Consider the following 13,341-nt stretch of genomic DNA (forward strand, 5'->3'; position numbering starts at 1 on the left):
TTGTGAGTCCCCCAGACATCCATCCCCAAATAGTCAAACTGCAAAGTAATGATTGTTAACTGCAGATACCACTGAATACTCCTGATGAGTCATAGTGCCGTTACATAGCCATCCCCCAGCAGTGTGTAAACACCAGACACACACATCTGACCTACAAACTGAACTCTCAGGACATATCCTGTGGCTCTCACTCCACCTGCATTATTCCTTTGCATCCATGTTTCTTTTATAATTCACACTTCAGCCATTATCCTTCATGGGAAAGGAAGGAAGTTTGTTATATGGTTCTCACCCTGTCCAGTCTGAGCCTCAGGGACCCTCTCTCTGATTATCCTACAGGCATCATAGACGGCTGTGGAGGGCTCAAACTGCATCGTCTTCACAACGTTGCACTGGCGAACGCAGATTTTCAGCGACAACACCACCATCTTGCCGGGCGGTGTGGGCGGGGGCTGCAGCTACACCTGTGCAAAACAAGGAGAGAGAGGTGAACGTCAGCGCAGGACAGGTTGAGTTTATTGAATGGTACGCGTCCAGACTGTCATGAACGAGTCGGAATGACTTTTCTGTCATTACAGAGAGGGAGCACACACTCAGTTTGATACACATTTCTCCTGCAAAATGGGATAATTATGATTTTTGAATTTGAATATACAAAATGTGACATTAATCCACTGTTCTGCTTGATGAAACAGGTAACATGAGTTTTATTTTCCCCAACCAAAGCTGTTTATCACTTCACACATCTGTGCTTTCTTGTAGTTAGGCATGCTGTTAACTCACACACACACGCACACAGAAAAAAGAAAGTCTTTTCCTTGCACTGTCACAAACAATGAAATTGTATGAATGTGAAGAAAGTGTTAATTTGTGCACAGCAAAGCCATTGTCATGCTCCATAAAACAAAAGAGCCAACAATGAATTTATCACATTTTGAAAACGGCCCATCTGGTCCCTGCTGGGGACACACAAAAGACAGAAACATTCTGGGCAAGAGACTTTGACGGTACAATAAAGCAGCAAAGCTCTTCACAACAACTGGAACTGGAAAAGAAATGCCCCACTATATATATGTATATATATGGAGATTTATATCTATATAGACAAATATATTTTTTTAACACTGGATGCGTGAAACAAACCACTTGTTAAATATTGCACTTCTAAAATCAGTTTCTCTGCCACTGACAAAAACAACAAGAGACTGAACACACATCATCATCTTTACACATGCAGAGGCAACAAAACAATTTCCAGCTTCTTATCTTCTCAAGGAATAGTCAGTGTGGACCCCACACTGTTAAACACAGCGTGCTCCATAATTTTCTTACCACATAAAGTTAACCACAAAAACATCCTCAACAACACTCAGTGGAAAACAACAGTAAATGTGGAGCTGTCAGCTTACTACTTCCTCTGCTCGTGGTTACATAATGTCTATGTCTTATGGCGTAAAATTTCAGTTTCACTACAATTGTGCATTATACAAATATAAAACTATAATTAAGAAAAGAACAGAGAATTATCACCTGAACAGCACCCAAATCTGCACCAAACAGCAGACAGGTGCAGCTAGGTACGAGCTGGTGAACAAAGTCAAGCATTAAGTGGCTAAAGGGTTCAATATTTCCCTCATGGACTGGTAGACACCAACAACAGAAAAGAAAAAAATCAGCGAATACTGGACTTACATTCATCAGGTGGTCAGAAATATGGTTTTAAATTAATGGCAATATTAATTTGTTACTACTGGACGTGTAAATAAACAACTGTCCTCTTAAACACATATCAGGATTGAAACAAAATTGTTAAGTTGCCATATCAGCTTAAATGACATGTCAACACTGTGTTCACAGCAACGTCGACGCATCAAGTGGATTCCAAAAAAAGAAGAAAAAAAAAGGACGACACTGCTGTGATTAACTGCAGGAGGGAGGAGAAAGAAGAGAGCTGTGACCTCCCACACAGAGCGCCTCCTGTCTGGAGCCAATGGGAACACAGAGCTCCTCTGTGCCTGTGGGGGTCAGAGGTGAGAGGTCGGTGTGGGCCATGGCTGAAGTACGCAGGCGGCCCCTCATGTGCCCTGTAGGCCTCTGACCCTGACTCAGACGTTCAGAATCTGGTTCCTATGTGAGATGCGTTCACATAAGGGAGTGAGGTTTTTGTCTGGTTCGCACTAGTCTGCAGCATCCTGAAGCCTACTGTGGTGACGATACAACTTCACATTATTCAAGGATCTACAGTAAGCCAATACAGTTTGGCACTGATATCATAATGATTATTAATATTGTAAGAACAAACCAAGCAGCACTTTCAAAGAAGCCCCTCAAACAGGTCATTAACATTTCTTTCTCTCAAAGCAATAGGACACACTTCTGTCTTTTCGGGCAGTACTTTTTATTGCACTCTGTGAATTTGTCTCGGTTATTGCTTTGGGCTCCATCTCCATCTCTCAGTCAGTCAAACATTTCCTCAAACCTCCTGCTGATAGTGGTTGGACCAAAGCCAAACACTTTCTTCCAATCACTAATCACTTTTAGGACAAACACCGTTCTGAAAGAGATTATTCTACTGATCCTCTACTGTGTGGCCAAACTGATCAGAATGAAAAGGTCTCAAGGTAGGGATCAAAGTGAACAAAAGTGACACCCTTACAAAATATTTCAACTAATATAAAATCTGTTATCATCATATGAATCCACAAATTCTGATTAGATTACAGATGAAGTCTTGGTGGTCTGGTTGATACCTTTAGTTGGTATTTGTTTACCTCTACAAACAAATACACCGCTGAACCACAGAAATAATGTGATATTCCTCTTTTAGACTGTAATCTCTGCAGCATCGGCTTCTACAAGCCTGAGGAATGGTCAGACAAACAGCAGGAAGAAGTAAAGAGATAAGAGAAAGCACTGAGGAAGGAGCTTGATAATAAAATGATGAAGTAATATTAGTGGAACCACCACAGCAGAGTATTAACTCCAGAGACAGCTATTTGTGGCTGTGTAACTACAGGCACAGAAATCAGTTTTGAATTTGAATGTCATGCCACATCATAGTTCAGCATCTTTAACGTCACTAACTTTGTTGCAGTCCAGGCTACCCTGAGGCGCCTTTTCGTGTCACTCTAATTGTATTTGAAATGTGAAACCAGCAGGTCTACAGCGATCAGGTTTAATGAATATTTGACTTGTCATTTTCCAGCTATACCTTTCACATCCATGTCAGCCTCCAAAATATTAATTGATCTGTGCTAAAAGAGCAAACGATCAACAGGTAGTACAGCTGACAAAGCATCTCTGATGTCTGCACGCATATGCGCAAAGACCAACACAAACATGTTCTCTCTAGTTGCTCACATTGGTTTCTTTTAATTAAGTCCTTATCCATTCAGAAGCTTTTGAAAGAGGCAACACACAATGGCACAGAGAGAGTAAACAGGGACTTTATACTGCTTGATTAAGTTTCCCAGCCATTAGCCGTGTCCTCCTTGGATTTGTTTGTTTGTTTGTTTGATAAAAGTGATATCACGAAAAAAATGAATCATTTTTACATTTTAAAGTTTTTTTTAAAAAAATGAACATGAAGAAGAACATGTTTGTCATGAACATCGTATATGCTTTTAGGCTTGAAGAAAAAAAAAAAAACAAACATTGTACATCAATAATCAGATATTCACAAAAAACAACTAACTCAGGTAATATGACCATGAGCCCCAAGTAAGGGCCCTATAGACCTTTCTTCTTCTCAACTTAACAATTTAGTTTCGGTCCTGCAGCTGAATAAACATTTGCCCATGTTGCTATTCCTGACAGTCCAGCACTATCAGTCGTGGGGCTAAAAACTGCCAGCAGCTATTTGAGGACTTGAGTCAAATTCAGCATTTTGCTGATGTTAAAAACAAAAACTTAATCAGCTCACACAAAATCCTTTCCAGTCTTAGCAGTAATATGAAAACAGGTTTCTTCTCAGACCATGGTTTATTTATCCCTCTTTAAACAATGTCGAGCCCTGCTGTGAATCATCTGTGAATTATAATTTCTTTCACAACACACAAACAACACATTAAAATAACAACTCATTTGTTACACGAACAAGGTTTCTTCAGCTTGTTTTACAACAAACTTTTCACGTAATTAGATATAAGTAATAGGAAACAAAACAAATTACTAGCTTGACTGTGTCCATGACACTCCAGCAAAGCCAAGTCAAAAAAATGAAGATAAATCTCTCCTTCATCCTGCATCAAGACTAAGCAGAGTTTCCATCAAAGCTGGATTACCACCAAAGCATCCTATTATACATTTTCCCATCCCGGGATGAGAAAGGATTTGCTGAGATCAAATGTGATTGTAAAGCCCCCAAAATACTTGAGTACAACCAATTCATTAGGCTGCTACTAAATCTAGTGTGGGAATAAGGCTGCAGTGTGCACACAGCAGTAACAACCCCACTTTGGTAATCATGTATGGACCAAATGCAATTTAATGGGTAGCTTTTTACATTTAGAAAAACCAAATCCTAATGTTTGGAGTATACAAAAGTGCATAAAATGAGAGTGTGAATAAATTATAAGTGTGAACACACACACATACACATATACACATATACATACATACATACTTTATTGTTAGCTCTGCAGGTATTTCATCATATACCAAAACCTGATGCCACTAGAAGAAATATTAAGGTAAAATTATCAAAATTCATCTAGAGGAGGTGAATATTCAATTCAATCTATCCAATAGTTGTTGACATATGTCACTAAGTGTTTCAAACATGAACTTCATTCTGGTGCAATAGGAAGCATAGGGATCACCAAAGCGATTAAGGGTTCACCATTGGGGCACCATGAATGAATAGAAAATGTCATTGCAGTCCATCCACCAGTTGTTGAAAGTTTTGACGAAAAAGGCAGCATCTTTATCCATGCCACTAGCTATTATGACTAAAGGACATATTGTTTGTCATACTCAAGTCTTAATCATATTGAAAATGTTGAAGGAAAAAATGCTTTACTAACAATAACTTATTATATAAAAATTGGCTCCTTTATCCAATCCTGGGCTTGGCATTTTATGCGCTTAACAGTCCATTCAGGTCACTTACAACTATTAAGATTTACAGATGCAGGAGCACAACAACAAAGTTTTAGCATACAATTTTACCACTGAGACATTGCAAAGAAGCGATGACATGACCACAGATACTACACCACAGGCTGATGGAAGTCAAATTTAAAGTTGAGATGAAGAAAGCTGCATTGTCAGTGATGAGCATAGCAGTGTTGTCTCACCTTCACCTTCTCAACCTGTTACATTGCTCTTACCGTCATCTCTCTCTCCATGCTGGTAAATCCACCTGGATGTAAGTCCATCTGTCTGACTGCATGCTTTATTTACCTGCCTGCGGTATCTGAGTTTAAGACTCATCCACCTGTAGCACCAGGGTGTCATCAATCTGTCTCTGTCCACTTCACCTGCTTTCTTTTCCTTTCAGCTTTGCAACTTACAATTTACTCCTAACAAGAGAGGAGCAGTGACACCCTAGGCAACATCAAAAACCTTTTGTAGTCATCACTTCTGAGAAAAGAATTCAATTTTTCTATCCATAATTAACAAAATAAACAATTTAGGAAGAATAAAGGGATGTGCTGGCCTCTTACAATGAACTTACTGATCCACCAATGCATGGAAAAATAAATACACAGACAGGGAACACACAAATCCATAATCATTAATACGCTGTACACTCCCACACTGTAATACAGGCACAAAGCATCTCTCCCCCTCCTGACTTTAAACCCAACTGCACCAGTTACACCTACGCTCCTTTGATGTACTGCAGGCTCACGTAACAAGGAATATTCAACAGTACCACTCTGCTGTAAGCAACATTTTTCACACGGTTTACACCAATGACAGTACAAGCTCATTCAGGGCCAATCAAAACAAAATGGACTGTGCTTTTGTTGAACACTGGATTTTCAGGAATATATTGTTGTACATGGTAGTCCTCATACAATAAATTCCGACTGACTGATACTTGACATAATGACAACTTAGCAATGAGAAGTGAAAAGTGCATGTTGCCGTGATACAGTTGAGACTTGTGAAAAACCAAGCAAGTTAAGAATTTGTCGTCATATCAGCAGCACTGGTATTAAGGCAAAGTCTGTTGGCCAGCCCACTTTGGTCCAGACGGAAAAATATCTAAATGACTGCTGGATGGACTGCAATGAAAGTCTGAAGAGACATTCAAGGTTTCCAGAGGAGAAACTCTACAGACTTTGGTGAACTCTACACTATTCCTCGTGCACCACCATGAAGTTGATATATGTAGTACCGAGAGAAATGTATTGACACCTAGTGCATTTATCGCGGCGAAATTAGCTGCAGATGTTCAAGATCCCTAGAGGATAAACTAATGCACTGAATTTTCCAGCGGGTCAAAATGGGTTACTTACCATAGATTTGAAGGACTGCCCAAATCTTAACAACCTTGGTGATCCTCTGACTTTTCCTCTGGCAGCTCCATGAGGCAAACATTGTTGGTTGTTTTTGAAATATCTTAGCAAATATTAGATAGACTGCCTTGAAATTTGGTAACACCATTAATGGTTCTCAGAGGATGAACTGTAATAACTGATTTCCTTCATCATCCATTCAAAATATCTGTTTCTTCAGTACTTTACTTTTTGACCAAACACATGCACAAAATTTCCATCAGGATCATCTGTACCTGTGTGTAATGCTAATCATTAAAAGTTTAGAATGCTAACATTGCTGAAGGTTGACAGTGATCATGATTTACATCATACCTACTAAACCTCAACATGTCTGCATCATCACTGTGACACCGACAACATTAGCATTAGCACTGGTGTCCCTAAGTATACACTCGCATAACAACCATCAGCTAATTTTATGTCAAAATTAACTTCAACGTGTTTCTGAAAAGACAATAAAAAAAACTTGGTAAAAAGCCAAAATCACATTTCAGCTGCAATCCGGGTTTCACTTCAGTAAAGAGAAAGCAGAGCCAGTGATCATTAAAAAGAGTGTGCTGCATTAAAGGAGCTGAGCCCTGAAGGTGCTTTTCAAGCCTGTATCATATTAACCCAGAACATGTACTTCTACCTGCTAACTAAGACACTGTGGTGGTGAGGCCACTAGGAAAGTTGATACTGTTCTTGTACTACTCCCGACCCAAAGAGTGGCCTGGAGCAAACATGAAGACACCCTGGATGAGTCATTTTAGAAGAGGTCAGCCGTACAGATGGAAAATTCATTGCAATGAACTGATTTTGACAGTTCACTATTTTTCACGATAGTGTGGCAGTGTGACTGGGCCACAAGCGAGCTGGTTGACCTGAACTCTCTATAGGAAGAGTGTACAATCTGTGGGCTGTAGGCCCAGTCTCCCAGAGCTCTGTGATGCACGTCCAAGAAAACGAATGTTGACAGATGTTAACACAGTGAGCTGCAGTGGTCTAGTATGTGTTGAGCATTGTGGTGTTTGACTCAGTAACTCAGAGACATGGGCTTTGACACAGAGACAATAAATACAGACATCACACAAGAGCATGACAGAGCCAGTGCACAGAGAACACTAAAGAATGAGAAGAAAGCAGGTTACATGTTTGTGTTTCGATTTCATTTGGAGAAAACGGGCAGCCTAAGAGTCAAAGGCTCACGAGATGAAAGGAAAATGGGACAGAGCACTGGAACATGTAGCTATTGTTCAATAGATCAATGAGGCAGAGGAGTGCCCGCTGGGAATACCCGGGCCCTATTACAGTAACATGGCCTCTAATCCAATAATAGAACAGCCCACGAGTGAAACAGGCCAAATCCTACATGAGTTCTGGACCAGGCAACATATCAAATATTTGGCCGTAGCGTTTTGGTAGCCTAGTTCCAACATTAAGGCCAAAGATGGGCTTATAAAGGCATGGTTATTAGTCTGTCTTTTCTCTTTGGTTTCTCCCTGAGTTGCATTTCCATTTTTAAATTAAAATAATTGCATTGTTTCTGTATGCATATCACATCTGCCCTGTAAATCACTTTTTCTGTGCTTTTTCTGTGCTCTCCTTTGTTGAAAAAAAAAAAAACCAGAAACCAAAACTGTGCAGTTTAGAATTAATAGTTTTTGCTTTCTTGATGACACCCCCTCATTTTTCATTAATTTGAAAGAATAACAATCATTTCTGATGATTCCCCAGACCTTTTTTCTTCACTTCACAATTATGATAATAAAAACCATTATTAATACATTTTAAAAAACACATATTGATCTATTTTTACAACAACAACTGAATTCATTTGGATTTTTACTAACCTGCTGTTAGTATTTTTTTTTAAATAAACACACTGTATTCTAATTTGCAGTTACAGAGCAGAGCGTTCCTGACATACAACAACGCCTCTTGGCCCCACAGCGGAAAACGGTTCATGTTCAGCTCAGTGCAACCTTATCGCATAACAGTGGCTTTCACTCTGACACCACACATGGCCTCAGGAGATGCACTGAGGATGAGGACTGCTGGAAACTCAATCATGTCATTCTCAAAATGAATCTGACAGCGGAGAAACCATATTGCAAGTGCTATAATACATGATGGACACACACCAAATGAAAGGATTGAATTAGACATGTCTGCTAGCAGAAAATGAAACATTAATTCAAAAATACAAACTTTCTACTCTGGAGACCACCATGACGCAAGTTTTATTAATATTATTCTTGATTAACATGTACATGGTTAGGGACTAATTTGCTCCTAGAACATGTTGCATATTATGATACATCTATTTTGTATCCACTACTATTGAATAATAATTAGGCTGTGTAATGCACCACTTTCTCAGGATTCTGCATTACCCTCTCTGACTACACCAAATTCAATTAATTCATAGACATTCACCACAGCCAGTGGATTTGTTCAAATTAGATAAAAATCTATGCTTTCATGCTGATTCCAGATGTAGTTAATTTTAAGATTTAAAGTCACTTTGCACCACGAGAAGATTTTTTTCTACCGTTTTGTCCACTTACTCTACAAACCAGTGTTATCTCTATCATTAGGTATTATGGGGTAGTATCAATAAAGATGATCAGTGAAGATGGTATTTAAGAAGGTATTTCTTCTAACAACTAAATGGTTTGGAAACTTACAAAATACTTTGACAAGCAATTCCGGTGTTACATTTATGCATGTTCGTATTTTCAAGTTGGGCTATGTGTCACTGAACAAAAGAGAGAGCTCTGATGACTGGGACTAAGTAAATGTCAGGCAAACTCGATACTACTTTAACAAAGGTTTGGCTGGTTGAAGTGGCAGGAATGTGAATTTCACTAAAAACATATAAAGAGCAGGATATTGTCGTTTCTCAGAACTCTGAAGTGCGAGCATCTTTCTCAGTCAAAGCAAATTTTCCAGTCCTTAACGGGGCTTTTCTAACTTAACCCGTGCCTTACAAAATAATGTTTGCTAATGACAGGGTCGTTGGCTTCAGAAGTAGGCCTAAAGTTAGGTTACTGTAGGCATAGTAATGAAGTAGGGATGTTAACATTTGAAGTTTACATTAGAAAAGACAAACACTGAATTTAATCCATTGCAGGATGCTACTGTGCTGAAGTTAATTAGAGGACAGATGGCACCTCTTTTGGCCTGTCGGTTGTTGAAATATACTATAGAGACAAAAGCGTTGGGGCATCTGACCATTACAACAACAGGGACTTCAATGACATCACATTCTAAACACATAGCCAGCTTTGTAGCTGTAACAGCTTCCACTCTTCTGGAAGGGCTTTCCACAAGTGTTACTGTGGGAATTTTGGCCCATTCGTGCAGTATATCATTTGTGAGGTCAGACACTGATGTTGGACCAAAAGGCCTGGCGCACAGTCTCTGTTCCAGTTCATCCCAAAGGTGCTTGATGGGGTTGAGGTCAGGACTCTGTGTGGGCCAGTCAAGTTCTTCCACACCAAACTCATCCAACCATGTCTTAATGGACTTTGCTTTGTGCACTGGGGCACAGTCAAGCTGGAACAGAAAAGGACCTTCACTAAACTGTTGCCACACTGGAAGCATAGGATTATCCAAAATGTCTTGGTATGGTGAAGCATTAAGATTTCTCTTCACTGGAAGTAAGAAGCCCAGCCCAACTCTGAAAAACAGCCAAATAAAGAGGTCTGTCTGGATACATTTGTCTATATAGTGTATGTTTAAGCTGAATTTTCTGAACTGCACAGATGCGCTCCATAGAGTAAATCCATGATGAATCTGTCGCAGACTGTTTCCTAAAGCAAGATCATTTTTTTAAATAAACTCAGCTGCAAATGAACCATTATTGAAATCGCTGCTTTTGTCATTTCCATGAAAACACAGTGTAAACAAGACATCTGAGACTCTCTCCGCCTGCTCATCAGACAGAAATAGAACTGATCTAAAGCACACAGTTTTAGTAGCACATGAGTGAACAGGCCCAGTTCAGAGTGAGGTCATCATCATGGTCCAGGAGGCTGACTGGGGTGGTGGTGGCCAGGGGGTTAAAAGAGTACACTTGTGACCCTGGAGTCACTGGGGAAAGCATGGTGAGGAAGTGAGCGCATATCGCACTACATTTCCTGAGTTCATCTGAGTCCAGCAGAGACACTCTGCTCCTGCTCAGCACTCACAGTGAGGCTCACAGTTCACACAGGCTCCAGCAGAGTTCAATTTATTTATTTATTAGTAAAGTCAGGCTGATTGAATGGTGCGAGTCTTGCAGAAAAATCATGTCAATCACTGAAGAGTAACTCCACTATTCAGCCTGAAAGATAACTTAATAAATCTCTGTTGGGAGTGAGTGTGTCTGAGGCAAGGGCAGGGAGGCAGAAATGAGCCCACAAATCACATTTTTGTCTTGTCTTGCATGCCAACAAAAAAAAGAATGAATCTACAGGCAAAAAAAAACCCTAGAGTTAAATGTCTTTTCGCTATGGCATGAGACAGTCCTGACACACATGTATAGAAAAAAGGATGCACACCTCTTCACGCCTCTTCTAGAGCCTGTTAGCATAATTATCCACCTGGTTGGCGGTGGGGTCTGGCGATAGCAAACTACACATCTGTTCTCTGCCTGTGTGTTTTTGCATGTCCACATTTGCATGCATGCTTATGTGTATGTGAGAGAGAGGCAGACAGACAGACAGAAAGAGGCAGAAAAGAGAGGGAGGGAGAGAGAGAGAGGCGAGCTTGGCAAATGGTTCAGGCAGGCATGTGATGCATCTCTGTCAGCAGCAGCACCGATGCAGGTGTCGAGTTTCATGTGCAGGAGAGACAAACAGCCAGCTAGTACCACAAATCCAACTCAGAGCTTGCCAGTAAGGCCCATACAGCATCAAATCACACAAAACATGGACACTTGTTGTTATTATCTTGATTTTTATGCAGCCTTAAATGGGAGCCACAGTTCCTAGAAAAAATGTTCTTTTGAGCTGAGCACAATCTCCTCCAAAATCATGAGTGTGATGGACCTGGGATCAATTCAGCCACTCGCCCAGAAGAGGGAATCGATTTGAAATCTGAAGCCAAACCACAGTCATCCCTTCATGTTTGGCACATACCAAATATCAACTTAGATGGGTACTTGACAACAAGGCAGGGGGGGGACTACACATGTTAGAGCCACCACTCAGTGAGTAAGTTGTAATGCAAGATCAACTCTGTTTTCAGTTAGAGCTTTTGATTTTAATTTAGAATACATTCAGCCTTTACTATTGCTCTCACCACTCTAACGCCACTTAAGGATGTGTTCAAAGACAGGTTGCTATGGTTACAGAGACTGGTTGTGGCCTGACTAAAATCTGATCTGTTTTAAAGCTACTATTAACTGATTATTATGGTGTGTTTATAGTCAGCATGTTTAAATTTGCCCATTTTATACCAAAAAAAAAAGAAGTCTACAATGTTCACCAGATACATTTGTTATTGTATGGTTATAAAATAAGCTGAAGGCTACCTTTAGACCATAATGGGAACCTAAGGGCCACTAAAATCACAGAAAATCAATCAAAGCAGGGTGAACCTGCTTTGATTGCACACTTAAGAGAATAACGCTTGAGAGGCTGTGGCAGTGAAATCAGGTCTGTAATCCTCTATGAATGAATAAATAAAAATAATAAAATTCCTTTGATGTGTGTTCATAGGTAGATGCCACTGATTGGCATTAATCAAACTGCCTAGAGAGCACACAAGCACTGAGGCACAAAACTGAAACCCTTAGGGTGGTAATGCCACAAACTATGATTAACAATAGCACCTTAATCCGTTTTCCTGTTTCCAAACAGAGCACCACTGGTTGACTCTCCACATGATGATACCCCTCACTATGTAAAGACACCACAATCACATCACAAAGAGAAGGAGCTCTGCAGGTGGCGCTAAAAATATACACAGGTACACTGAGTGATGCAAACTTTCCAGGTGCAGACCTGCAATCAGCTCCAAGAGGTTAATCATGCCCACACAACCATTTCCTGTCACAACAGCACGCCAGCATCAAACACACAACCAGTGAGCATAAAGACCACCATGACGAAATGAGCACTAAAAAGCCAAGTTGGTCACCTTTCATAAAAAACCTAAAACAAACTACCTTCACTTTTGCCTGAGGATGCCACCTAATGCATTCAGTGTTTTACTCTCTGATGCTTTTTTTTTTACTGTCTGAGAAACAAGAATACAGAAGAACAGCATCAAGCACAGTGTGTTCCACTTAAGCGCTGATATTGTGTAAATGTGCAATGTGCAAACCATTAAAAACTATTAATTTGTGCTGTAATAAATCCACAACAAATCAGTTTCACCTCAATACTTTGGAGTGGCGAGATGCTGACATGGCGCACTTAGCAGCAGGAAAAGTGCATTACAGATTAACTGTGAGCATCCGTGTCCAGGAAAACAAATACACACCACTCCAACGTGACCTCAGCTAGAAGCAAGTGAGCACATGTCGCAACAGCCTAAACACACACAACACAGGCCTATGACAGGATATATTGCCTTGCTTGCAGGATCTCAACATACTCAATCATAAACGATGCATCATGATACATATTGTATCATCAGATCTTTCCCACTACACAGCCATAGTAGATAAATGGATCAGTTATTTGTCCGTGAAGCCTTTTCCTCTCTAAAAGACTTTGCTGCAGAGCTCACATGTGAGCACCAGGTCCTGTCCTTTCACTGACTTCTGTCGGAGCACTTCATAGCAAAGCTGGGTAACCCTAACCAAACCAACCGTAGACCACCCAGCCAGTTAAATTTTAAACTTAAATGACACTGCAAC

The 13,341-nt window shown here is 40.2% G+C and overlaps 1 protein-coding gene across 4 annotated transcripts in view; it reads right to left on the reverse strand.

Annotated features, from left to right (window-relative positions):
- tln2a (talin 2a) overlaps positions 1–13,341 on the reverse strand; it is an 86,034-nt gene that overhangs the window by 45,943 nt on the left and 26,750 nt on the right. For all 4 annotated transcript variants that reach the window (XM_046383035.1, XM_046383008.1, XM_046383017.1 and 1 more), the window contains exon 3: positions 293–464. In XM_046383035.1, coding sequence (XP_046238991.1) covers positions 293–428 — 136 coding nt within the window. In that variant the 5' untranslated portion in view covers positions 429–464. The remainder of the gene's footprint in view (positions 1–292; positions 465–13,341) is intronic.

Source organism: Scatophagus argus, chromosome 1 (genome assembly GCF_020382885.2).
Source record: "Scatophagus argus isolate fScaArg1 chromosome 1, fScaArg1.pri, whole genome shotgun sequence".
Taxonomy (NCBI): Eukaryota; Metazoa; Chordata; class Actinopteri; family Scatophagidae; genus Scatophagus; species Scatophagus argus.